The sequence below is a fragment of the Pelophylax lessonae genome, assembly GCF_965119305.1.
Source record: "Pelophylax lessonae genome assembly, chromosome: 1".
NCBI classification, from domain to species: Eukaryota; Metazoa; Chordata; class Amphibia; order Anura; family Ranidae; genus Pelophylax; species Pelophylax lessonae.
Window position 1 is genome coordinate 99,932,857 of NC_138768.1, and position 26,537 is coordinate 99,959,393.

Consider the following 26,537-nt stretch of genomic DNA (forward strand, 5'->3'; position numbering starts at 1 on the left):
TGTAAATCAGCACTGCAAAGATATATTTCAACTCCCTCTTCTATTTCAGGAGAGAAATAGCTTATTGGAGGGATAAGACTTAGTTAATAGTAGGGATGCACCGAAATGAAAATTCTGGGCCGAAACAGAAACCGAAAGTTCAGGATGCCCTTGGCCGAAAACCGAAACTGAAAATTACTTTTTACCCCCAAATGATTTTAAAATAGTTTATTTGCATCCTCTGAATGCAAATACACTTCTTCCAGGCCAGTCCCTAATGAAATCCAGTCCTTATTAGTAATTACAATATAGATTTGAGCTTGCCACAAAAATGATGAAAGCAGGCCATCACGGATAATATAATATACTGCGATAAGTCCCATTCAAAAACAGTCTCTGTAATTCACAGGCAATACAATCAGTGCAGGATTGAATTACAACAGGAATTTAACCCAAAATGTCCCATCTGCTAGCTCTTCCTGAGGCCTTCCTAACATGGTGAAAGAGATATGATCAATGATGTGACTCACAAAGATGGTGTATAACTGGCCAAAACCCACAGTCATTAAAGTGCAACCAAAAAAGGATCAAGGATATGAGCTTCAGTCTGGTTATTAAATATTCGACTGTCACTAAATGAAGTAACTTGCATGTATGCATTACGTAATTGGTTTGTGGGTGGCACTTATCTGATGGAACTAAAGTGTCTGATGTTTGACCACAAATGTATTCAGTTATTCCCTCATTTCCGGTGCACCTCGACTGTTATCCAAACTCTGCTATCTTAATAATGATAGGGGGATGATAGGCCCGCAAGGTTGGATGCTAGATGGTCTAGACGATCCCCTAGTACCGGAGTATCTTCTCCTGTTGCGCGGGCATGTAGCCAGCCAGCCACCCGCACTCCGTGCTGGGATCCCGGAAGGGGCATCCGTTCGCGTATGACGCACCATTAAAGTGAAAGCTGCTGCTGCTATTCATTTTCGGCATATATGACCCATTTTCGGCCGAAATGGGATAGGCCCATTTCCGGCCGAAAATTTCAGTTGCCGAAATTTCGGTGCACCACTAGTTAATAGACAAGTTAGAAGCAGAGCACGCCTTTAAAGCTAAAAGAAAAAAAAAAAAAGGTCTGCAAAGTCACATGCCAGGAACAGGAGCTTTTATACATCAAGCAAAAAAAAACCCAAACAGATATGACATCAAGCCTTTGTATGAGGTCTGCTGATGCCTGTGGTTTGATCCATAATAATTATTTTCTTATGTGACTTTTTGTGGACTATTTTACCTTTTTTCACTGTGTGTCTACAGCTAGATAAGGCTGAGCCCCCCCCCCCCCCTCCCGCCACCTTTCCAAGGCTCTCCCATTTGATTGGGATGCCTGGTAAGAATGTGACTGGCAGCATCCAGTGCATGTGACACAGCAAGAGCAACTGAGGTTATACCTACTTCCCACTTTCTGATCTTAGAAACGACAAGGGATTTAGTCACTTTCAGTTTTCGGTCTAATGTAAACAAGCGGTTATTGGCTTGAACAAGCATCTCAAACCCATCTTTGATCAGGTGCTTTGGAGGGCAGAAGAGACAGCTGGGGGTCTAATAGACCCCAAATCTCTCCATAAATAGGACCTGTCACGGCCCATGCTATGACAAGGGATTTTGTTCATCCCTTTTGATGGCAATAAGAGATAAAAAAAAATTTAAAAGATAAAAGTGCAAAAAAAAACCCTCCTCTATAACTGTAAACTGTAATGGTTTTAAATCGTTGCCAATGGAGATTTTTGAGTACCGTGGTTTGGCACCGTTCCACGGGTGGATGCAATTTTAAAGTGTGACACGTTTGGTATCCATTTACCCGGTGCAACTCCTCTTTTATATTTTACCAAACAACCGGGTATTATATTTTGTTTGTTTGCATTAAAATCTTTAAAATGTATTTTTTACCCTAGAAATTAGTATTTGAAAACTGCTACGCGAATATAATGTGACATAAAAATATGCAATATTTTATTCCCTAGTGTCTCTGCTTAAAAAAAAAAAAATATATATGTTTGGGGTTCCAAGTAGTTTTCTAGAAAATATTTAGATTTTTACATGTATGCAAGAAGTGTCAAAATTCACATTTGAGATTGGCAGAACCAAGATCTCCAGCAGGGAGATCGCAAGAACTGAACCATATAACCTGTGGGTGTTCTGATCCATCAGAATAGATTTTTTTTTTTGGGGAGGGGGGGGGGTTGAGAGGGGTGACCACCATTTCTAGGTGTTTAGTCTATTTAACAAAAAAAAAAAAAAAAAGAAAACATAAATCAACTTACAACTTGTTTTCCAGCTCTCCACCTTGCTCCTTAAAAAGCATAAAGCAAGTGTAACAGCTATTGTGTTTAATGCATCTCCAATGATAGTTAGGGGGAATACCCTCTAACATGGCAATACAGTATGCAACTGTCTTACACGACATTTAAATGATGGTTTTAGAAAGAATCATAATTAAATTTAAAAAAAAAAAAGTTACTTCACTTGAAGCAAAATAAAACCCTTCCATCCTTTACTGTTAGAGACCGTGCCATCTTGGCCTCTATTTAGATGTGCAGTTGCCATGTACTGCACACATGGCCAGCTAGGACTCTAAGCATTTGAGGGCTTGAAGGTCCAGTTGAGAGCGAACATATATGTCCACTGGCAACTGACAGTTATGATCAGAGAAATGCCTTGAAAGTAACGGCTTTGGTAAATACTTACAGTATGTTTTGTTCTTCTTTAATACGATTTTTACTACACCTGGTGCATAAAAAAAGTGCACACACGCAAACGTGAGACAAACAAAAAGTGGACTCACTATGGCCTGCCCAGCAGAAACCAGGCAGACCCCGTTCTCCAGGGGGACTGCCGAAACAGCCCACCCCAAGTACTAGGTGGGGCTCCCCCGAAGGGAGACCCCATGAGAGAGGGCGAACTAAGCCAGAAGGCCATATCCACACCCTCCAAACACGTTCAGGGCAGGCCCGAGGACCTACGCTGTACTAATCGTGCAGTGACAACCAAAAAGACAAACGTGGACACACAACAAATAAAAAAAAAAAAAAGAGTGGGGAAAGGGAAGTGGAGAAGTGCAAAACCTTGACAGGCCCCTCGACCAGGAATAAAAAATTGCTCTGGTCTGGCCTGTCCTAAGAGGCAGGTGCGAAAAAAGTGTGTGGTGCAGTGACCAAAGTGCCAAAAACTCAAGGTGAGCTGCCCCTCACCAGTGAGAATTACGGCACCCCTGGGCTGCCACCCCAGGGGCACATACACCACGGGCTTCTTTCGCTCTCGGCCCCCGGCCAGACCCGGTGTAGCCCATCCCTACCAGGAGGTTTGGAACGTAGACAGCTTAGGGAGAGCCTGCCTTCAACTGGGGACGAGCCTTTTGCAAGGCCAGATTCAACCCAGGAAGAAAAGCCCTCCCACCGCCATCCCTATTCCTTACCAATTACATCCAGGAGCAGTACTAACCGGCTGAGGACTTCCAGCTTTCTCGCTCCCTTCAAACTGATAGGTGCGATTTCCCATTCAAATCAGAAGGCCATGGACCCATCCGGCTTTCTCTGACAGTGCCTACTTCCCAGTCCCCCAGATTCTCCTGGGTGCCCTGGTTCATTTCAGCCCCTGCCGATACTAACCATCAAGGTCCATACCAACTGATAAGAACAGATACTACACTTGATCTTAGCCAAAAGTCTGAGAATACCAATTACCAAGTTATACTAACTATTCATAACAGCAATTCTGTACCTACAAGTGGTACCATTTCCCTCTACTTGCCAGCAGTCCAATGCTTTCTGGATAACTAATGGTTAGAGTGGTAAGGGATAGGATCTGTGTGAGACAAAAGCACTGACTGGCTGCCTTTGCCAAAAATGCCAATCAGTATCACTCCCACACACAGACCTGCACCATTGCCACAGCTATAACCGTAGTGCTGCTTGCAGGTAAGCATTTTACTGCTACTTCTTTCTAGGAGCATTTACCAAATGGCCACTTTACAATAACCATCCACACAGTTTATGCATCTCCCAAAGTCTTTCACAAAATGTACTTACTTGCAACTTGTCTTTGTCCATTTTAACTGGCCTTCCTTCTTCAACCATAAGGGACTTAAGGTTTTGTACTGCTGGAAGTCTCTGATGACTTTCCAAATAGACTCGAACTTTAATTTCAACGTCTACAGACACGGTATTAATTGTCACAGTGACAGTAAAAGTGTCAGACAGATGATTGCTGTCATCGTGCTTGTAAGCCACACGTCCATTTTTTAGGTCTTCATGTGTGAACAGTGTTGAAACCTGTTTTTCTCTAATAATCTTTCCATGCTTTGGTGGTAGACTTATGCTATAAAGAATGTCACTCTCACTTTTTACATACGTGTTTGTTGCAATGCTAAAGTTGGCTGCCGTTATCACTTTATCCTTTCCTTTCTGGACCAATAAACCAGTATTGTTTATTAGTTTAATGAAGGGCTCGGACGCTGTAACTTCTAGCAGTGAGGATGTGTAATGTTTTCCATCAGTTACAAACAAGACAAAACGGCCATAGGCCCCACCCTGGTGAATGAAAAGGACACGTTTATTCTTCAAGTCATCCTGTGTGAACTGGTAAAGCTTTTTAGAAGTATCATCAGATGAAACAAGATCTCCATTTGGAATACCACGCCTGGTATATAATAATTGACCATCATCAAAATCGGTATCAGGATCATGGTAGCACAAGTCTTCCAGTGTTAGCAACCTCTGACTATTTCTGACTACATGAAAAAGTTTATCAACCACACGGATAGGCTTCTCGTCATTCTTCAACTCTATGGATATGTTAAAAGTAAATTCCGTCTGAATAAGATTAGCACCTAGGTCAGGGGGTTCTGATTCAGAAGAAGCAAGAACAACAAAGCCATCTGACAAGGTTTCTGAATCGTCATGGACATACATGAGGCGTTCACCCAAGATATCTTGTGTGGAAAAGACAGTGATGTTATCATTGCTTGTTGGAGAAGTAGAAAAATTTATCAATTTGAGTTTACCATTGAGTGGACTCCTCAAAACCTTGAAGGAAAAGGTTTTATTATTTAAAGTTTGTGCAAACAGCTCATCTTTTGTTATAAGTTTTGTTTCACCCTCTCCTAATGACAATCCTTTGTTTGTCAGAATGATGCTATTCAAGTCTGCCTTAATAAGTATTCTAAAATTATACGGCTTTGATTGTGCATATTTTGTAAATATAAGGAACTTGAAGGAATCTTGGGCATCTTCACGTGGTTGGTCATTTAATTTGTATTCAAGGTTTCCCTCTATAATATCAATCTGACTGAACACACTATTTTTACTTAAAACCTTATTTTTACTTAGAATATTTCCTTTAGTGGGCATGGATTCTAATTTAAAAAAAATATCCTTATCTTCAATACCAATTTCCTCCACTATGGCACGTAGATTGTCAACACCAAAAATGGTCTTCTCTGTGTTCTCAATCTTCAAAGGAATATATTTAAGCAATGTATATTTAAGCCACTGTACTTTAATTGGAAATATAAATTCTTCGCTAGACTTATTGGCTACAGTAATTTTAAATTTTAAATGGTCAATCACATCAGATTCTTGGATCTCTTTGTATGTATTAAGGTATCGTATTCTCTCTCGTTCTAGAGAACGCTGGGTAAAGGAGACTGCTGGTTTCCATTCATTTGCAGAACTTCGTCTCTGGATTTGGCCAAACTTTGGCATTTCTGTAACATCAAGTTTAATTTCTATGTCCTGGTTTACTGCATTAGTTTCCACTGCCAAGTTGCTTGGTTGAAGTAAAACACTTCCTCCTTGAATCACTTCAATACCTGTGTTATTTGCTACTTTAAATTCTAGCGGTATGGCCAAAATTCTTAGCACGACTGTATTACTCACTTTATCACCATCGCTAACTCTTATCACAAGTCTTGAATTCTTGACTCCACGGTGAATATAATATATGTGGCCTTCAAGCAAATCAGAATAAGAAAACGTAGTAATGGCTTTTTCAGGATCTTTAATGTTTTCTACAAATCCAGAATCTACATTCAAGTTACCAAGGATTACCAGATGCAAGTTCTGTGGCTCAGAGTCCACATCGGAAATTTTTATCAGATTTCCAGTAAGGCGTTTCTTGGAGTTTTCCACTAGGGTGAACAAATTTCCTTCTGGCAAAGAAAGCTCTGGGGCATCGTTAGAGGGTGTCACAGTTATGTTGAGAATGTACAATGTTTCCCCACGAAGATAAGGAGGCATCTCATTTTTGCTATTTGTAGTAACAGAAAAGATAAACTGATCGCTTGATCCTTCGGTGCCATCATGAGTATAGGTAATTCTTCCATGCCACAGATCTAGCATGGTAAACATACCCTTCTCTTGTGAAGAAACATCAAACTTCAGCTGGCCATGTAGTGGGTATCCAACTACTTTAAATAAAATTTGAGACTGACGAATACCAAGCTCCTTAAAATTTAAATTCAGTTTTATGTGTTTAGACTGCAGAGTGCCTTTACTACCTTCCTGTACCACCAAATTATTCAGGGTGAGGAAGGCATCGTTTTCATTTTTCTTGGTCACCACCGTAGGGACATGAGAAATAGTAGGAGCCAATGTCAAAAGAACAGTTTTTACTTCCAGTGTTGAAACAGTGCTCAGTGCAGCTTCAGTTTTGCAACCGGGTGAAATATCTTTAGTGGACAAAACATTTCTATATCCAAGCTTGACTGAATTCACCCTTATATTTTTAATACAGCCTTTAAATGAGCCTCCTTTCGAATGCTTCCCAGAAAGTGTCGTCAGACCCAAACGCTTTACATGGTCACGTGAAACATCACTGATACCACCCACATACATGGGACCATGAGTTTTAACATGTGATGGGAGCAGAGCTTTCTCAGTCTTCTCCCCTACTGTAAGATGAAAATGTCTAGATGTGATTTTGAGTTTGATGTAATGCCATTTATTCTCTGTGATAGAACTTAGGAAATCAAGCTGTGCTATATTGTTCCCCTTTCCAATGCTGGCTCTTACAACCCAGTCTATTATTTCTAAACAAATGAAATATTCGCCTTTCCCCGACTGAAACATTAACAAGCCTCTTCCAACTGAAGGCTGAAGAAAACATTCCCAGACAGCATCATCCTCCATGTTCCAGCGTGGGAAAGCCAAGTATGATTTGGAACTAAATAAACTGATAGGATCCTCTTCATTTATAAAGAACTCATCACTGCATCCTAGAGATACCTCATGAACATTTTTAAGACCAGCGTATGGTCTAAGGTTAGACAGTAGATCATATTCATTAAATAAGACATCATCCAGACATCCCCTAAAATAAGCATGCATATCTTTTGCATAGGGGACTTTAAGGGTGCCAAATCCTCCAACATAGAGGCCATGCTGTATGTTAAATGTATTGGATCCACCAACAATAATATCAGATTTGACATGCGTATCCACTGTAAGGGTAACATCCGTGTCTTCATGGCTTATTTTGATAAAGTGCCACTTTAAGTCATCTAATCGTAGGCCTTGGTCAAAAGAAAGCACCAGTTCACCCTTTCCAAAATTCATTTTAACCTGCAAAACATAAGTATATTGTTATCTCATATCTATGATCAGACATCATGCTTTCATATCATTCATACATTATATAACCAAATCACTGTTCATTGGATGGATCACAAATTATATATATTCTATATATCTATCTCACAATGCTGTGAATATTAGAACAGGATAAAAAATAAATAAAAAAAAAATTTCCACAAAAAATCATCTCATCTTACTGTCAAGTATAATAAAAATCGCTCACTGCATCGTTTTAGATAAATTAGGACTGCAGCCAGGTTATGGAAATGTCATTGGAAAAAAAATTGCATTTTCAAAAGACTCAATATACCTCAGAATATACATTGAGGGGGGGGGCTTTCCAAAATGGGGTCATTTTGCTGGCGTTTCCATTGTCCTAGTCTGCCAGGACCTTTAAAATTGTGATAGGCAGTCAGGAAAATCCATCCCCCCCCCCCCCCACACAGTAAGAACAAAAGGGAACACCTTTAACCCCTTGATCACCCCCAGAGTTAACCCCTTCCTTGCCAGTGTCATTTATACAGTAACAGTACATATTATTTAGCACTAATTACTGTATTAATGTTACTGGTCCCCAAAAAACGTCAAAAATGTCAGTTAGGGGGTCTGATCTGTTCGCCGCAGTCCCGATAAAAAAGTAAATAAATAAAAATAGCAGAGGTGATCAAATACCACCAAAAGAAAGCTCTATTTGCGGGGAAAAAAAAGGACATCAATTGTATTTGGATTCGGCATCGCATGACCGCGCAATTGTCAGTTAAAGCAACACAGTGCCGAATCGCAACACATGGCCTGGTCATTAAGGGGGTAAAACCTTCCGGAGCTGAAGTGGTTAATATAAAAAGAAAAAAAAAAAGCTTGCAGTAAATAAATCCAACTGTGTAATCTGTGTGAGTGGATAGAAGGAAGAATTTAAGCCGGCCAAAGACGGTTCGAATCTTGGCCGGTTCAGCAGAAACTGGACAAGATTCAAACCATGTATTGGCAGGCGGAATTGATCGATCAACTTGGGTACAACCAGCCTGCAAAATTTTACATGCGATTATTGCTAGCGACTGTTATAGCCACTAGCAAAAAAGAATGTGTTCTCCGGGTGGGGATAGCTAAATAGACCACATCATAGCTGAAATAGAAAAAGGTCATAGCTGAAATTGTGATTACATGATTCAAGCCACTCTGATTGGTTCCCAATCTTTGTTAAAGCAGTAGTAAACCGTAGGTGTTTTTTTTTTCTTCTTTCTGACCTGCAAAGTATTATCATAATGTGCTAGAATGCATCACATATATTAGCACATTATGTGACACTTACCTGAAAAAGAAGCCCCCCCCCCCCAGCGAAGCGGTCATCTCTGGAGACCACTTCCATCTTTACCTGTCTTCCTTCTGGGTCCGTGGACTCCAGCCGTGTGACTGGCTGGAGCCGCAATGACATCACTCCCGCAAAAACTCGTGAGAGCCGCTGTTTGTGGCACAGGACTCTGAAAAAACGGTGACCGTTCCTTCAGAGCACATGCGCAGATGACATGCATATACAGTAAATATCTCCTAAATAGTGCACAATTAGGAGATATTTACAGTACCTATAGGTAAGCCCTATTATAGGCTTACCTATAGGTACAAGTCTGAGATGGGAGTTTTCTCCCACTTTAGGGCTAAAGCTGTCAGTGACAACTGGATCTGATAGCAGCCATGCACCTTCTGAATAAGCGATGTTGGTTTATATACAATCAGCAAGGAAGACAGAAATGATAATATACAGATTTTGGAAAGGAAGGGATTATTCCAGTTATGTATTCATAGAAAATATAAATTTATATTATATCTAATAGACAAAATGTCTTTATATTAGCTTCCTGTAACCCCATTTGCAGCACTTATAATGGGTGAGGCAGGAGGAGACAAATAACTATTGCTTGGTACAGTGCTCTCAAATTGCCAGAACACACTGGAAAAGCACAGGCCTAAGTCCAATAATGTGGTGCTGTGCCTTTATCAGTAGGCTAGGGCGGCGTAGACTGCTAGGGAAGCAAGTCAAGGAAATAGATCAGTGGCCATTTTGTTTTGAGTCACCCACTGGATGAACGCCACTACTATATGTGACAGTGACAAAAGTATAAAAAAATAAAGCAACAAAATACTTTTCAGCAACAAAAAATACCATTTACTGGAATATGAAATATAAAATCTGTGAAGTTTATATATCTTACCTGTACACGACCTTCATGTAACCCAACAAAGTAATAATCATCCTTCCCTGCTGCCAGAAAAAGTAACCCATCTGCCTTGCTGGTTCGGAACCGTAACTGAAGCGATATCTTTGAGAACGATTCCACCTTCTTCAATTCAACATAACTTTCACCATAAAAAGAAGCTATAAAAAGCAGGAGAAAGTGGACGGTCAATCCAAAACAAACACTAAAAGAGAGATACATGCTTGAGACTCATTAGATATCAGACAAAAGCTACAGGAAGATCGTAATCACAGATTTGTTGCAGGGATGGATGAGAGAAAACTCTCAAATTGAATGAGTCAAGAACTTAAAGCACCCGAGGAAGCGAATACCTGACGTAACGCGGTGCGGAGCCTGCGTGTCGACGTCGAATCGCGGCCACTGCATTTGACATGGTTCATGAGGGAACAGCCTGCACTGCTCAAGTGCTTTACTTGCGAGTTGTTTTATGATCATTTTTAATAAACATTCAGTCTAGAGAGCACTAGATGTTGGCTTTTTTTTTTTATATACCCCCTGACATATTGTCGACGACTGATACCTGACTACATTTAACCCCAGAAGGGAACTGCTAATGGTGAAACAGGGGTCAGAATGCAAGGTGAGCGGCTTAATCACACAGGTGGAGGAGAAGCACTGAGCACTTTGATTGTTTGCATGGATGGTGTATGTATGTATGTATGTATGTATGTATGTATGTATGTATGTATGTATGTATGTACAGTGGGTACGGAAAGTATTCAGACCCCCTTAAATTTTTCACTCTTTGTTATATTGCAGCCATTTGCTAAAATCATTTAGGTTCATTCTTCTTCCTCATGAATGTACACATAGCACCCCATACTGACAGAAAAACACAGAATTGTTGACATTGTTGCAGATTTATTAAAAAAGAAAAACTGAAATATCACATGGTCCTAAGTATTCAGACCCTTTGCTCAGTATTTAGTAGAAGCCCCCTTTTGATCTAATACAGCCAGGAGTCTTTTTGGGAAAGATGCAACAAGTCTTTCACACCTGGATTTGGGGATCCTCTGCCATTCCTCCTTGCAGATCCTCTCCAGTTCTGTCAGGTTGGATGGTAAACGTTGGTGGACAGCCATTTTTAGGTCTCTCCAGAGATGCTCAATTGGTTTAAGTCAGGGCTCTGGCTGGGCCATTCAAGAACAGTCACGGAGTTGTTGTGAAGCCACTCCTTCGTTATTTTAGCTGTGTGCTTAGGGTCATTGTCTTGTTGGAAGGTAAACCTTCGGCCCAGTCTGAGGACCAGAGCACTCTGGAGAAGGTTTTTGTCCAGGATATCCCTGTACTTGGCCGCATTCATCTTTCCCTCGATTGCAACCAGTCGTCCTGTCCCTGCAGCTGAAAAACACCCCCTCAGCATGATGCTGCCACCACCATGCTTCACTGTTGGGACTGTATTGGACAGGTGATGAGCAGTGCCTGGTTTTCTCCACACATACCGCTTAGAATTAAGGCCAAAAAGTTCTATTTTGGTCTCATCAGACCAGAGAATCTTATTTCTCACCATCTTGGAGTCCTTCAGATGTTTTTTAGCAAACTCCATGCGGGCTTTCATGTGTCTTACACTGAGGAGAGGCTTCCGTCGGGCCACTCTGCCATAAAGCCCCGACTGGTGGAGGGCTGCAGTGATGGTTGACTTTCTACAACTTTCTCCCATCTCCTGACTGCATCTCTGGTGCTCAGCCACAGTGATCTTTGGGTTCTTCTTTACCTCTCTCACCAAGGCTCTTCTCCCCCAATAGCTCAGTTTGGCCGGACTGCCAGCTCTAGGAAGGGTTCTGGTCGTCCCAAACGTCTTCCATTTGAGGATTATGGAGGCCACTGTGCTCCTAGGAACCTTAAGTGCAGCAGAAATCTTTTTGTAACCTTGGCCAGATCTGTGCCTTGCCACAATTCTGTCTCTGAGCTCTTCAGGCAGTTCCTTTGACCTCTCATTTGCTCTGACATGCATTGTGATCTGGAAGGTCTTATATAGACAGGTGTGTGGCTTTCCTAATCAAGTCCAATCAGTATAATCAAACACAGCTGGACTCAAATGAAGGTGTAGAACCATCTCAAGGATGATCAGAAGAAATGGAAAGCACCTGAGTTAAATATATGAGTGTCACAGCAAAGGGTCTGAATACTTAGGACCATGTGATATTTCAGTTTTTCTTTTCTAATAAATCTGCAACAATGTCAACAATTCTGTGTTTTTCTGTCAGTATGGGGTGCTATGTGTACATTCATGAGGAAGAAGAATGAACCTAAATGATTTTAGCAAATGGCTGCAATATAACAAAGAGTGAAACATTTAAGGGGGTCTGAATACTTTCCGTACCCACTGTATGTATGTATGTATGTATGTATGTATGTATGTATGTATGTATGTATATATATATATATATTCACTTTATCCCAACACGATTGTGATTTATGGACGCTTGATTTGTTTATATACATACACACACTCACACTCTTATTTTTGTTCACTTTTGAATTTGTTCACTAGTATTCACGGATTTTAGGCGCAGCACTGTTCTTTTGAATTTATTAGAAGTTAAAGCAGTTTTGTAAAGATTTGTGAAAGTTAAACGTTTAATGCGATGCAGTTTTGGAAATGAAATTGCTGAAATCCTTGTAGCATAAATACAGAGGGCAGAGGTTCCAACAAATGGGACATCAAATAACCTTTTGTGTACTACTTTACATTAAAGTGTATCTGTGTTTAGACTTGAAATAACGGAATTTTTGTAAAATCTTACCTGTAAAATTCCTTCCTCTGAGTCCTCCGACAGTCGCCGCCTCTTCATATTCGTCACAATGGGGTTATGACCTTTGCTCCGTAGGAGTAGCTAGGCAACAGAATATGTCAATATTAAGGCTTTTAACATATCCCACCCCCAGGGGGTGGTCCCCTCAGTCAATAACCTCCTACTTCCTGTATCCATACCTCAGTTTCAGTGGAATAGCAGTAGAGTATACAACCGAACCCCAAAAGAGGGGCGGGGGCGGCGACTGTCGGAGGACTCAGAGAAAGGAATTTTACAGGTAAGATTTTACAAAAATTCAGTTTTCTCTTATGTCCTCCGACAGTCGCCGCCTCTTCATATTCGTCACAATGGGGACGTCCCAAAGCAGTGCAAACATGAGGGGTGGGAAACGCAGCCGCGCCTAAGGCAACGCAGTCTCCACATCAGAGAAAGGAACCTTACCAAAGGAAGGAAACCAGCTGGGCAACATGAAAAAACTTGCTCAACAGGAGCAACAACCCAGGAAAAAACAAATAACCTAGGGATAAAAATAAATCCCAAACAGCCAAGGGTCCAAAACAAGGGACCCTAAGGAACCGCCGCACTAAGAACCTTGAGGCCAAAGGAAGCATCTGCCGATGCCTGAACATCCTCCTTGTAGAATTTTGTGAAGGTGTGAACGGTCGACCAAGTCGCCGCCTTACACACCTGGGCCACAGAAGCCCGATGATGACAGGCCCAAGACGTACTCAGAGATCTGGCAGAGTGCGCCTTCACAGGCATGGGGGGGAACATTCCCCTTCAAAGCATAGGCCTGTTCAATGGGCTGTCTGATCCATTTGGCGATGATAGAAGCCGACGCCGCCATGCCCTACCGAGGACCCTCAGGAAGGACAAACAAAGAATACGTCTTGCGAAAAGATACAGTCGCTTTTAGGTAAACCCTAAGCGCCCGAACATCCAAGGAATGCAAATCCACTTCCTTCGGATGTTTTGGCTTCGCGCAGAGCGAAGGCAAGACAATGTCCTCATTGAGGTGAAATTCCGAAATCCTCTTCGGAAGAAAAGAAGGGTTAGGTCGCAAGACCACCTTATCCAAGTGAATGACCAAATACGGAGACCTGCAGGACAGAGCTGCCAGCTCCGACACCCTGCGAGCCGAAGTGATCGCCACCAAAAAGGCGACCTTTATGGACAACATAGACAACGAGATCTTCCTGATCTGTTCAAAAGGAGCATGTTGTAACACGGACAGAACAAGATTCAAGTCCCAAGTGTCGCACCCCTTGACCAAACGTGCCAACCAAGGGGTTAGATGCCACAGGACGTTGAAAAAGAACGGCCAGCGCAGAAACCTGACCCTTGATCGTAGCCAGCGCCAAAAGCTGGTCAACACCCGTTTGAAGGAAGGACCCTAGACACCGAGTATGTGCGAGGGGAATACCCCCTGGACTCACACCAGGCAAAATAGGCCTGCCAAGTACGGTAATAGATTTTCCCCGAGGAAGACTTCCTCGCGTTGATCAAGGTGTGAATGACCTCAGGGGAGAGACCCCTATCCTTCAGGACCTCGGATTCAACAGCCAGGCCGTCAAAGCCAGCGACTGTAAAGCAGGATGGAATATCCTTGAGAACAGAAGATCTTCCCGAAGAGGCAGACGCCCCGGGGCGTCGACCGCCAGATTCACGAGGTCTGCGTACCAGGACCGGCGAGGCCAGTCCAGTGCCACAAGAATTACCGTGTGCGGTTCCGAGGTCAACCTGCGAAGGAACCTGGACAGCAGCTGAATCGGTGGAAACGCATACATCAGTCGGTACTGATGCCACGGAGCTACCAACGCGTCTGACGCGTCTGCCCGAGGATCGCGCGTCCTTGCCACGAACCTTTTCACCTTGTTGTTTAGACGAGACGCGAACAGGTCTACCTCCCGAAGACCCCACTTCGCGCACAACGTCTGGAAGACATCCGGGAGGAGGGACCATTCCCGAGCCGCTCGGGCACTCCTGGTGCCCCCCGGCGGATGACGTAGGCCACCGCCGTGGCATTGTCCGTCTGCACCCGAACCGGACGGCCCTGCAGCCTGTCCGTCCAACGTCGAAGGCAGAGATTTAATCGCTCGCAATTCCAGAATATTGATTGGAAGGGAGGATTCCTCCTCCGACCAAGTTCCCTGGGCGGACAGAACGCCCAGAACACCACCCCAGCCCGACAGGCTGGCATCCGCGGTGATCACCATCCATAAAAGAGGACGAAAAGACTTGCCCCCCGACACCGCCGGGGACCGGAGCCACCACAGAAGATTCCTTCTGGTATGATGGCCCAACGAAATCTGGAGGTCCAGATATTGCGGTCGCCCGTCCCACCTGGACAGGATCTCCGCTTGGAGACCCCGCGTGTGAAACTGGGCGAAGGGAATCGCCTCGAAAGCCGAGACCAACAATCCCAGACATCGCATGCACATCCGGAGGGACGAGCACGGAACGTCCCTGAGGGACCTGACTCCTTCTTGAAGAGTCCTGAGGGAGTCCAGAATCATTCCCAGGTAGGGAAGACGAACCGACGGACACAGCGTCGATTTTGGAAAATTGATCGCCCAACCAAACTCCTGCAGAGTCTGCATCGTGACGGACAGGTCCTTCACCAGACCCTGGCTGGTCGCAGACCGAAGTAGGATATCGTCCAGATACCCCAGGACAGAGATGCCCTGGGCTCTCAACAAAGCCAGAACCGGTGCAAGCACCTTGTTGAACACCCGTGTAGCCGAAGCGAGACCAAAAGGTAGCGCCATGAATTGGTAATGATCCTCCGCAATGGCGAATCGAAGGTACCTCTGGTGACCCTCGAAAATCGGGATGTGAAGGTACGCATCCTTCAAGTCGATGGAGGCCATGAATTCCCCCGGAAATAGGGCAGCCACCACCGACTGCAGGGATTCCATGCGGAACTTGCGAACCCGCACAAAGCGGATCAGAGCCTTTAAGTCCAGAATCGGACGTACCTTGCCCTTCTTCCTGGGCACGGTGAACAGATTGGAATAGAACACCCGAAATCTGTCCCGATGAGGCACCGAAACCACCACTCCCTGAGCCCGCAGGTCCCGCACCGCCAGACCGAACGATTACCTGAACCCACCTGTCCCGAACACGGGCCAGCCAGGGTTGAAGAAAAAACGAGCAAGCGTCCCCCCACCCCAGAGCTGGGTGAGGGCGCCCCTTCAGGCCGCATTGTTATGGGCAGCGGATCCGGACTGGCCGGACTTCTGCCTAACCATCCACGGCTTCTTTTGGGAGCCTTGACCTTTGAAGGGCTTGCCCTTATAGTGCGACCGCAAGGCACGAAAGGACCCCTGAGCGGGCCGAAAGGAAGCATGCTTCTTACCAGTAGCAGCCATAGCCTTGTGGGATTGGGGCAAGAGCGTGCTCTTACCACCCATGATCCCCTTTATCAGTGTATCCAAGGATTCGCCAAAAAGGCGAGATCCATTATAGGGTAGATTAGCTAAGGTATTGCGCGAAGATTGGTCCACAGACCAACACTTCAGCCAAATCAGGCGGCGTGACAACACCGCCACACTGTGTACACGTGCAGCCAAAGGTACTATATCCAAGTCCGCATCACACAAATACACGACACCCTGATGGATTTGATCCACCATATCCAATGTCGCCGGTGGGGCAGAGTCAGCCACCAGGACGCGCCTAAGCACCTGCGTCCAATTCGCGACAGTCTGAGCTGCCATAAGTGAAGCAAAAATAGCTTTTAGCATAAAACCGGTAACTGAATAAATATGACAGGCAAGAGACTCCAGCCTCCTGTCCGTGGCATCCCGGAAACACCGGGGTATCCTCAGCAGGAATCGCAGTGGACTTATTCAAAACCGCCACCGCGTGATCCACCGGAGGCGGCACACACCAAAGGTCATCAGTAGCGGGTGTGAAAGGATAACGCAGCTTGAACCTACTTGGCACAGCAAAAGGCTTGCGTATATTGCGCCATTGTTCACAAATAGCGCGCTGAAAATCTTCAGTGCAAGGAAAAACCTGCGATGTCTTGCGACTTCGCTGCGTCCCATAAAAGGCCAGGACAGCAGGAGAACATGGTTCATCCTGCAAACGCAGTGTTTGTTTGATAGAAGCAACCAAGTCATCCATGAGTGCAAGCTCTTCAGACGAGCCAGGGGGAGAATTATCAACCCCTTCAACCTCAGCCTCCACCTCAGACCCCACAAGATCCAGGGAGGAACGGGACCCCGATAAGGAGACCCCAGCCATAGCAGCCCCATCACCATCACCCTCTGTAATCAGAGGAAATTGAAAACTCTGGGCCGTTTTGTGGATTGAGCAGCCACAAGCATGTGCACCTGAGCAGCAAGGTTAGCCACAACAGTAGCCAAATCCCCCCCTGGGGGGGGAAACAGCAGTCCTTTGGCCACCCACCAAGGTGGGAGGAATTTGCTTTCCTGAGAATCCATTGCCCGCAAAAAGTATGTGGAAGAATAAAGGGTTAACTGCCCCTTTAAAAAGCGCGGCGAGCGCAGCCCACCGCACACACACACCAGCACAAGCCGACTCCCACAGGGAAAAAGTACAACTCAGGCAAGGATACAAGGATAGAGAGGATAAAAACCTGGAGAGACCACTGCTGCCTCGATCGGTGCGCCCAGGGAAAAGGAAGTGATGTAACGCAGGGCACTCTATGAAAGCCTATGGAAGGCTACAAGAAAATGGCCACCTGCAGTGTTAGCATGCGGCCGGAGCGAGCGCCGCCAAAATGGCGGGGTTTGGCGCCGAAACGCCGCTCCTCCACACACAGTGAAACCACCAAAAAAACACATACAGTAAAGTAAAATAATGGCGGACCGCCGCAGCGGCCGCCGCAAATGTGCCCAACACGATACAATCATGCCCCGCAGCACACAGCCTGTCACACAATCACAGTCTGACACAGAACAGTGCAGCATAGCCCCCCTCCTTGCAGCCCACAGAATGCAGCCAAGACAGATAGGGAGCTCAATAGTGTGAACAGAGGCAGGGTTACACAGCCCCAGACTGACACCCCCCAAACAGACAGGTCCCCACACAGATACACTTACCTCCTAAATGGCGTGGGGAACCCGCACAAGCGAACAAGCCACTGCACATGGGCCAGGGAGAGTCGCAGCCAGGACGCAGAAGAACTGGGGTTGAGAAACCGCATGGCGTCCAGTGAGGTAGCCACCTCACCATAGCATCCCTGCAGCGAACAGGGATGGGTCGTTCAATGTGCCAGGAAAAATACCTGACTGAATGCTCGAAGGCAGGCTGGGAAGCCACTGACCCACAACCTGCAACCAGGGGGATCAGCCCGAGACCCAGCCCGCACGATCCTCTTCATCAGAAGAACTAACTAATGCTGACAAAAGTAACAGCTAAGTAAAGAGAGAGAAAAAAACTCAAACAAAATCAAAAAAAAGAAGAGAAAGGCTGAGACAAAATGCCCCAGCATAGAGACATCCAGCTACTCCTGACAAGCTAGACATTGAAACTGGAGGTATGGATACAGGAAGTAGGAGGTTATTGACTGAGGGGACCACCCCCTGGGGGTGGGATATGTTAAAAGCCTTATATTGACATATTCTGTTGCCTAGCTACTCCTACGGAGCAAAGGTCATAACCCCATGGTGACGAATATGAAGAGGAGGCGACTGTCGGAGGACGTAAGAGAAAATGAAATTATAGAACCCTCCCCCCATTTTTGTATTGTAGTCAGTGGTTGTAAAGCCTAAAGATTTTTCCTTAATCCATGGAATGCATTAAGGTAAAAAAAAACCTGTGTCACAGAATCCTTTCCTCACCCCCCCCCTCCCCCAAGTATATTTACATGAGCCCATTCTCAATCTAGCGTTGTGCATGAGAGCACCGGCTCTCTCCACCTCCTCACAGTGCAGATTGATGTCCGTGGGAGCTATTGGCTCCCGTTGCTATCAAATTCTGTGATGAGGGAGCAGGAGGCAGGGTTGAGCTATCCTGTCTGTGCCAATAGATGGTGAAAGGGTGGCTCAGATTAATCCCACACGAGTGCCCCCATAGAAAGCAGCTTTCTATAGTGGAACTCCGCAGGGAGGAGGAGAAAGGAGCACTGGCAGGGAATCCCAGAAGAGAAAAAAAAAAAAAAACGGAACTGCTCTGTGCAAAACCATTACACACAACAGATAAGTACATGTTTAAAAATTGGGAATTCCGCGCTAATAGATAAAGAGAGAAAATGGCTGCCGCCTACCTCAAAATATAGTGTGGAGCTATATTCATAAATGTAATGGGTGGAGAGGTAAAATGGCGTTGCCAGATGTAGTGTCTCAATCAGTAAAAATAGTGAATCAGGTGCGGTATGTCATTTAAAATTAGCAAAATAAATATGGATAAATACAATAAACCAATGACTAAAAACAGTATATGATGCAATATAACAATACACAGTAATAAATATTGATGAATAAATGAGTATAAATAAATGCACAATAATAAATATTAGTGAATAAGTGCAATAAGGTGACAGTGACTGTATAAGATATAAATATATATATATATATATATATATATAAGAAAATGATATGACCATATGAATAAATAGGTGAGTTTTATAAAAACCAAGTGATAAAGATATAGTGAAAAAAAAAATATTGTAATCAGAAATAAACGTGAACAAACTAGCCGATTTGATTGGCAGAGAAAATAAATATTGTGAAGTGATCCGAGAGGGAAGAAAGAGCTCAGATATACTAATTCAGTATAACAGGCGAATTAGTGAGAAAAGTCAACTAAAAATTATATATACGCATATAATAATATGTATGAATTGGATGTGAATAATCCAGTAAAAAAAGTTCATATAAAATGGTAGGTGTAGGAACGAATCCTATTTTAAAAAGGTATTGTGAAAGTTCATTAACAAGTGGATGAAACTTCAGGGAGATTTGAAAAAGGTGAACTCCGGGGTGGTCCAAAAACGCGGGTGCTGGGTGAGGAAACCAGTGCTCCCCTCTCGATAACTCCCGCACTCACCAGAAGGCGGCACCCCTACAGGGGTAACCAGCGTATAAGGTTTAGGGTAGACCCCTCAGCCATATTATTATATGCGTATATATATATAATTTTTAGTTTGCTTTTCTCACTAATTCACCTGTTATACTGAATAAGTATATCTGAGATCTTTCTTCCCTCTCGGATCACTTCATAATATTTATTTTCTCTGCCAATCAAATCGGCTAAACCTAGCAAATCGGCTAGTTTGTTCACGTTTATTTCTGATTACAATATATTTTTTTCACTATATCTTTATCACTTGATTTTTATAAAACTCACCTATTTATTCATATGGTCACATCATTTTCTTTATATATTTATTTTATATTATTTATATATATCTTATATGGTCACTGTCACCTTATTGCACTTGTTCACTAATATTTATTTCTATTCATTTATTCATCAATATTTATTACTGTGTATTTTTATATTGCATCATTTACTGTTTTTAGTCATTGGTTTATTGTATTTATCCATATTTATTTTACCAATTTTAAATGACATACCGCACCTGATTCACTATTGTTTACTGATTGAGACACTACATCTGGCAGCACCATTTTACCTCTCCACCCATTACGACATGTTTGTTATTTTATTAAAAAAAAAAACAAAGCTTTACAATCACTTCAATAAAGTCCAGAATTAAACATTATCTACTGCCTTTTTCCTGGAATTTTTATTTTTTTTTGGTGTCTGGCCAGCCCCCAAACTGCTGCCCTTGCCTCCCTGTGTATCTCCTTTAAATAGCTGGCTGCTAAGGTGACACCTGTGTGTCCATATCCCTGTTGGGGATATTTGTGATCATTCAATCACAAAGCATCTGGTAAGCCACGCCCCTGCTACCCCCTTTCAGAAAAAATAACAGACAGCTGCAGGAGCTTATTCATCATTGCCATCATTGTCTACAACCCAAAAGTTCAAGGAATGGTGCAAATTTCCCAGACCTAGCGAAGGTGACAAGGGAGGCAAGCGTTTTAAGCTAAGGGGATGGAATGAGTGGGGGGGAGAAGTATACCTGGATATTTTTGTACCTTATTGCTGTGAATGCAATAAAGTGTTACTAAACCCAGAACCTGCATTCACTATATCTGGTCTCCCACAGTACACAGAACATGGAAATGCAATTATTTTAGTAAACAAACTGCTAAATACCTTTTCTCATTAGCAGGTACAGCAGTCTTGTGACATCTATCAGTTTCTGGTTAAAGCTTGTAGGAGGAGTGCTCATTCTACTCTAACTGTCCAATGAGGCTGCAAGATCCCCGACCTCTGCGTCGAAAGTGCGATTGGCCCTGTGCTGATCACATGCACCCTCCCAAGAAAAAAAAAAAAATTAAAAAAAATCTCTCTAGAAATACACACCAAACTAAGCATGTGAAGAGAGCCCCCAAGGCTCTGTTCTATCAGAAGATGGATTGGAGACAGTGGAAGAAACAGAGGATCAGAGAAGACAGGATCAAAAAGCCTTTTTACACAATGCGGAATAATCCCTTAGGTTCTACTTTTAAGTATAATAGGCATGCTTTATTGCATATACAGGACTAATTTTAACTTAAAAATGCTAGCCTTTATTACTGCTTTAAACTAATTAAATATGCCTAACCATAAGCTTTTCAGTGCAAAACCAATCACTGAAGAGAAATAGAAGATGCTATCCTAAACTGGTTTACTAACTTCATGAAAAAACAATTTACCTAAAAAAAAAAAAAAGTTTCTCTTTTAAATGTTATCAGTACAAAATCATACTATGAAAGAGGTTTACTGCAGTCCACAGCGCAAATGATTGGAAATAAATTACCGTATATACAGTACTTGAGTATAAGCCGAGGCACCTAATTTTACCAAAAAAAAGTGGGAGAACTTATTGGCTCGAGTATAAGCCTAGTGTGGTAAATGCAGCAGCTACTGGACCCAACTGGACCACCACAAGACACAAAATAGGGGCTGCGGGCATGGTACAGGAGATGCAGGGCTGTGGGCATGGTACAGGAAATGGTTCAGGTCATGGTACAGGCATGGCACAGGTGATGGCAAAGGCATGGCACAGGTGATGCAGTGCTGCGGGCATGGCACAGGAGAATGTCCTATGGAGGAGTCTCACTTACCTGTCGGTGAGGCGCCTTAATTTAAAAATGGTGCTGTCCGGCGTCAACACATCACAGCGCATGCGCCAATGCTCGGGAAAGCCCATACACTATCGGCTATTCCCGGGCAGACAGCGCATGCGCGGCGACATGTTGGTGCCGGGCAGCGCCATTTTTAAAAAGTAAGTGAGCCAGTAACTCAACTAGAAGCCGAGGGGGGCTTTTTTAGCATAAAAAAACATGCTGAAAAACTCTGCTAATACTCCAGTATATACGGTACTCTTTAATGTCAGGAGTTGCATAAATCTACAAAATGTGGTCCCATTATTTATTAACATTGTTCTTAGTATATTCTTTATATTTCCAGAGATTATTTGTTGAATCTTCCAGAAATGGCCCTGTCTATGTCTAACTGCTGTCAAGCACTTGAGTCTGCTGCTGGGATCCTAAACCAGAACAGCTGCCTTGTTTGTGTGCAGGCTGCACATAGGGGAGGAGGTGGAATGTGCAGATAAACTTCAGATTTTTCAGGAAGAATACAACTTCAAGTCAGACTAGCTTCTCAAACCTGTCAAGAAAGCTTGGCCAGTAAAGTCTGTGGGTCCTAAACAAAAAATAGAAATGTTGAAAATGCATGGATGGAGGAGGAGTGTCATCTCAGGTTTATGGGCTCTTTAAAGCACAACTTTGCGCTAATTTTAATTTGTTCCCACAACAGTATTAAAAAAAGGAAGCAGCAGTGCAGGCTGAAATGCTCTACCATAAAGGAGGAGTTCCCTTATATTTAGGGTGGAACATGCAACATGTTCCCAGTGCTGCAGCCATCGCCCCATGCCCCCCTCCCTGTGCCAGCAGTACGGGGGAGAAGTTTCCTGTACTACTTGTCACTTTTTAAAATCAGCGCACCCGTGTGGGTGGATGCTGTGTGTGTGAATGAACAAGTCCAGACATCCTTTGCAGTTGTTTGCCTGTAATTCTCAATGAATTATTACGGCGCTGTGGGGTGCAGTGGTGATTCCTTGATTTCTTCTGGTCAGTACAGGATGTACGGATACACAGATATACTAACAAGAATAAAAAGGACCTGCAATGCCATTTCATATTAGAGTACACCTCCATCCTAATTTAATACATAGAAAAAGAGAGAATTGCCCTGGGGGACTTTATATGAGGTGGACCCAATAGTCCTAATACTCAAGTTGAAATGTATCTGGTTTATTGTGTAGAACCAATATACAAAAGTAATACAACGTGAATATTTGACATACACAAAACATAACATGGTCATACAAATATATAAAATATCTCGTAGCAGTAACGGTATGCACATCAATACAAATATCTTGAAACTCGACGCACGTTTCGTGGGTCGCATTGCCCACTCGTCAGGAGTGTAAGTGTGCAGGCAAGTCTGAAAATAAATGATTATTATTGTATTATAGACATGCAGGATTGATGGCTATTGGAGTATGAATAACCCATGTGGGGAGACAACATACTCGCAAATATAGCCACGTCATTGTGCTTAAACCGTGCTTCCATACGGCGGCGGCCAAATAGTCCGACATGGGAGCTGAGGGGGCAGGATCCAAAGGCATTGTAATCTACTCAAGGAGAGCAATTAGAATGTGTTGAAGGTATGTCAATCAAACACCTGGCCAGTCTCTAAATGAGAGTATACATGTAGGTAAGTGAGCAGCTACTTCCTGTAGGATAGCAGCCAAAATGATAATGGTCATATATATTAAATGCATCAGAGACACGAATATGGACCAGGGAATGAAAAGAAATAACCAAAGGGTGAAGAAAGTGCCCAGGTGGATAAAAGTAAACCAAGTGGATAAGGATGAAAAGATTTGTTGTAAGACTGAGTAAAGACAATGAAAATAAGTCATAGAGTGCATATGTGAAGTGATGAAATAAAGACATGAGAAGAGAAAGAAAAGTGGAGAAAAAGGCGAGAAAAAGAGGTAGAGAGTAAATGAATGGAAAGTGCTGTGAACAAATATAGCAAGGTGGCTGTGTGCTTACCATAAAGAAATGAATGCTGTTGTTTGGTATCCACCCTGTGTTCAAAGATTGGACTGTCTGATCACTCATCCTCACCTTAACCACTTAAGCCCCAGCCCTATTTCGGACACTTTTTGTTTACAAGTTAAAACCAGTATTTTTTCCTAGAAAACTACTTAGAACCCCCAAACATTATGTATATTTTTTTAGCAAAGACTCTGGAGAATAAAATGTCGGTCATTGCAAAACTTTTTGTCAAGCGGTATTTGCGCAGCGGTCTTTAAAACGCCATTTTTTTGGAAAAAAATTGAAAAATCACATTTCACTGCATTTAAAAAATACTAAACAGAGGGGGGCGTGGCTTGCCGGCACCAGAGATGGCCGCTTAAGCCTTTCACTCCGAGCGACAGGGAGACTCACCAGCGACTACAGCCCGCTCGCATCCGCATCAGCCCGCCGACTTACTCCACGGACCCCCGCCGAGCTCCGGCACACCATGTCCCGCAAGCGAAAAGACGATCACCGGCCGAAGAAGCTGACGGCCTTCTTCACCCGGCCCCCGCCACGGGATCCTATGAGGCAAGATGGCGCCGGCGCCACTGCAGCATTACTCCACACGCAGCCAGCGGATGACACCAGCGTTTCTAGTGAGGTACTGCCACCACTTTCCTCACCTTCTTCCCCACCCAGACCAGGAGACTATTCCCCTGCTTCCTCCAGCCCCGCTAAGGCCCGCATGAGATTGGAAATGCCGCCCTCCAGTCTCCCCCTCAGCAGCCAGGCCTCCAGTCCCCTGTTAGCCCCCGCTCTTATGGCATCCATAGCTGACTTTCCCACCACAGGTCAGCCTGTCCTGGACACAACCCTCAAAGACATGCTGATGACATTCCAATCCTCCCTATTTCAGAACCTGACTGCTCTATTTGGCAAAGTTGCATCTGATGTTCAGGGGATGGATCGCAGAATCCACTCTGTGGAGACACGGATGGCTGAATGCACAGACACCCTTAATGACATTATTGACACCTGCGATGAAACGAGGGATGAACAGCACTGGATTAAGGCTAAATTGGCGGACTTGGAGGACAGATCAAGACGTAACAACGTCAAATTGCGAGGTATCCCTGAGTCTGTTCCCCAAAGTGAACTCCACGCATATGCCAGTTCCCTCATGGCTGCCATGCTCCCTGATTGCACTGCTATGGACCTTACTATAGACCGCATCCACCGATTACCCAAGGCATCCCATCTTGCTGACTCAGTCCCACGGGATACTCTTATGAGAGTGCATTTCTATCAAACGAAGGATCACCTGCTGGCTGCTTCCCGTCTTCAGCGTACACTCCCGGCCCCATATGAGAACATACAGCTGTTCGCAGATCTCTCTAAATATACACTCCAAATGCGGAGACAGCTTAGTTCCATCACTAAGGCCTTGATGAACAATAACATTCCCTACAAATGGCGCCATCCGGCAACTATCCTTGTCACCAAAAATGGGATCCCGCATACCATCTCGGCATCTCGGCAAAACGGCATGCGACTGCTCCATTCCTGGGGTATCATCCCTTCCCCACCGCAGGAGGAACCTATGCAGACCTCGGCCCCTGGTCCACGCCAGCCCAGGAATCATCCTGATGGAAACAACCGCCAACGCCCGTGAATATCATGCGCAGCGGATCTCAACATCCACCAGCTCTCTTCCCTGTCACCATCTCGGAGTACTTCTGAAAACTCTTCCCCCCATATCGCTGGTAGTTACCAAGTTGTGATACCTGCCAGTGCATTACTCCACCCGCCTTCTGGGCGCTATCGCATCCACACTTCATCTGACGCACAGTTGTGTCTATTTTCTGTTGTTACTGTTTTTTTTCTCTTTTTCTCTTTTGTGTTACCTCACAGCTGCTGGTCCATGCTCGTATTGTTCGAGCTCCTTGCTAGACGACAACCCTCCAACCAACCAGGTTCTACGTGCTCCACAGGACTCGGCCACTCGATCTACCTATCTGTGTCACCTCATCCAAGTGTGAGTAACTCCAACCTATCTGCATACATACCCCTTTCTACACCATGCCACTCACAATATTGTCTCTCAACGCTCGGGGATTGAACCACCCGGCCAAACGGAAATCATTGTGGTCAACCGCCACTGCTCACCACAGTGACGTTCTATGTGTACAAGAGACCCACTTCTCTCAAACACCTTTACAGTACTGCCGGCACAAAAATTTCCCCCACGTCTTCCACTCCTGCTACAATGCCAAAAAAAGGGGAGTGATGATCGCTATCAGGGACTCTGTCTCCTTCCAACAACACCACCTGACTACAGATGCCCAGGGCCGCTATCTCGTCCTTGTGTGCTCTATCAATAATGTGGTATACACTATCCTCAATGTATACGCACCTAACCAACGGCAGATTCCTTTTCTCTCAAAAGCTCTTAAAGCCGCTGCCAAAGTCCAAAAAGGACATTTAATCGTCTGTGGCGATTTCAACATGGTTCCCGATGTAACTCTTGACTCTACTGCCCCTTCCAAGCGCCACGACTCTCGGCTGAAAAAATTGCTCCATTCCCATGACCTCCATGATGCATGGCGCTGTCAACACGCCGAAGAGCGTGACTATACGTACTTTTCCCCATGCCACAACACTTATTCCAGGATTGACCTCTTCCTACTGGACAAGTGGTTATTGCAAAATATTTTGTCTTCTGAGAGCCACACGATAGCCTGGTCGGACCATGCCCCTCTGACACTCACCCTGTCAGACAAATCATCCCAACAA

At 44.2% G+C, this 26,537-nt stretch overlaps 1 protein-coding gene across 1 annotated transcript in view; it reads right to left on the reverse strand.

The window, feature by feature from the left end:
* The window catches only part of LOC309563338 (chondroitin sulfate proteoglycan 4-like), a 133,819-nt gene that overhangs the window by 62,228 nt on the left and 45,054 nt on the right, over positions 1-26,537 (reverse strand). Inside the window, exons 2-3 of the mRNA XM_082267733.1 lie at positions 9,812-9,975; positions 4,062-7,592 (exon numbers count right to left, since the gene is read on the reverse strand). Of these exons, the coding sequence (XP_082123859.1) occupies positions 4,062-7,592; positions 9,812-9,975 (3,695 nt within the window). The remainder of the gene's footprint in view (positions 1-4,061; positions 7,593-9,811; positions 9,976-26,537) is intronic.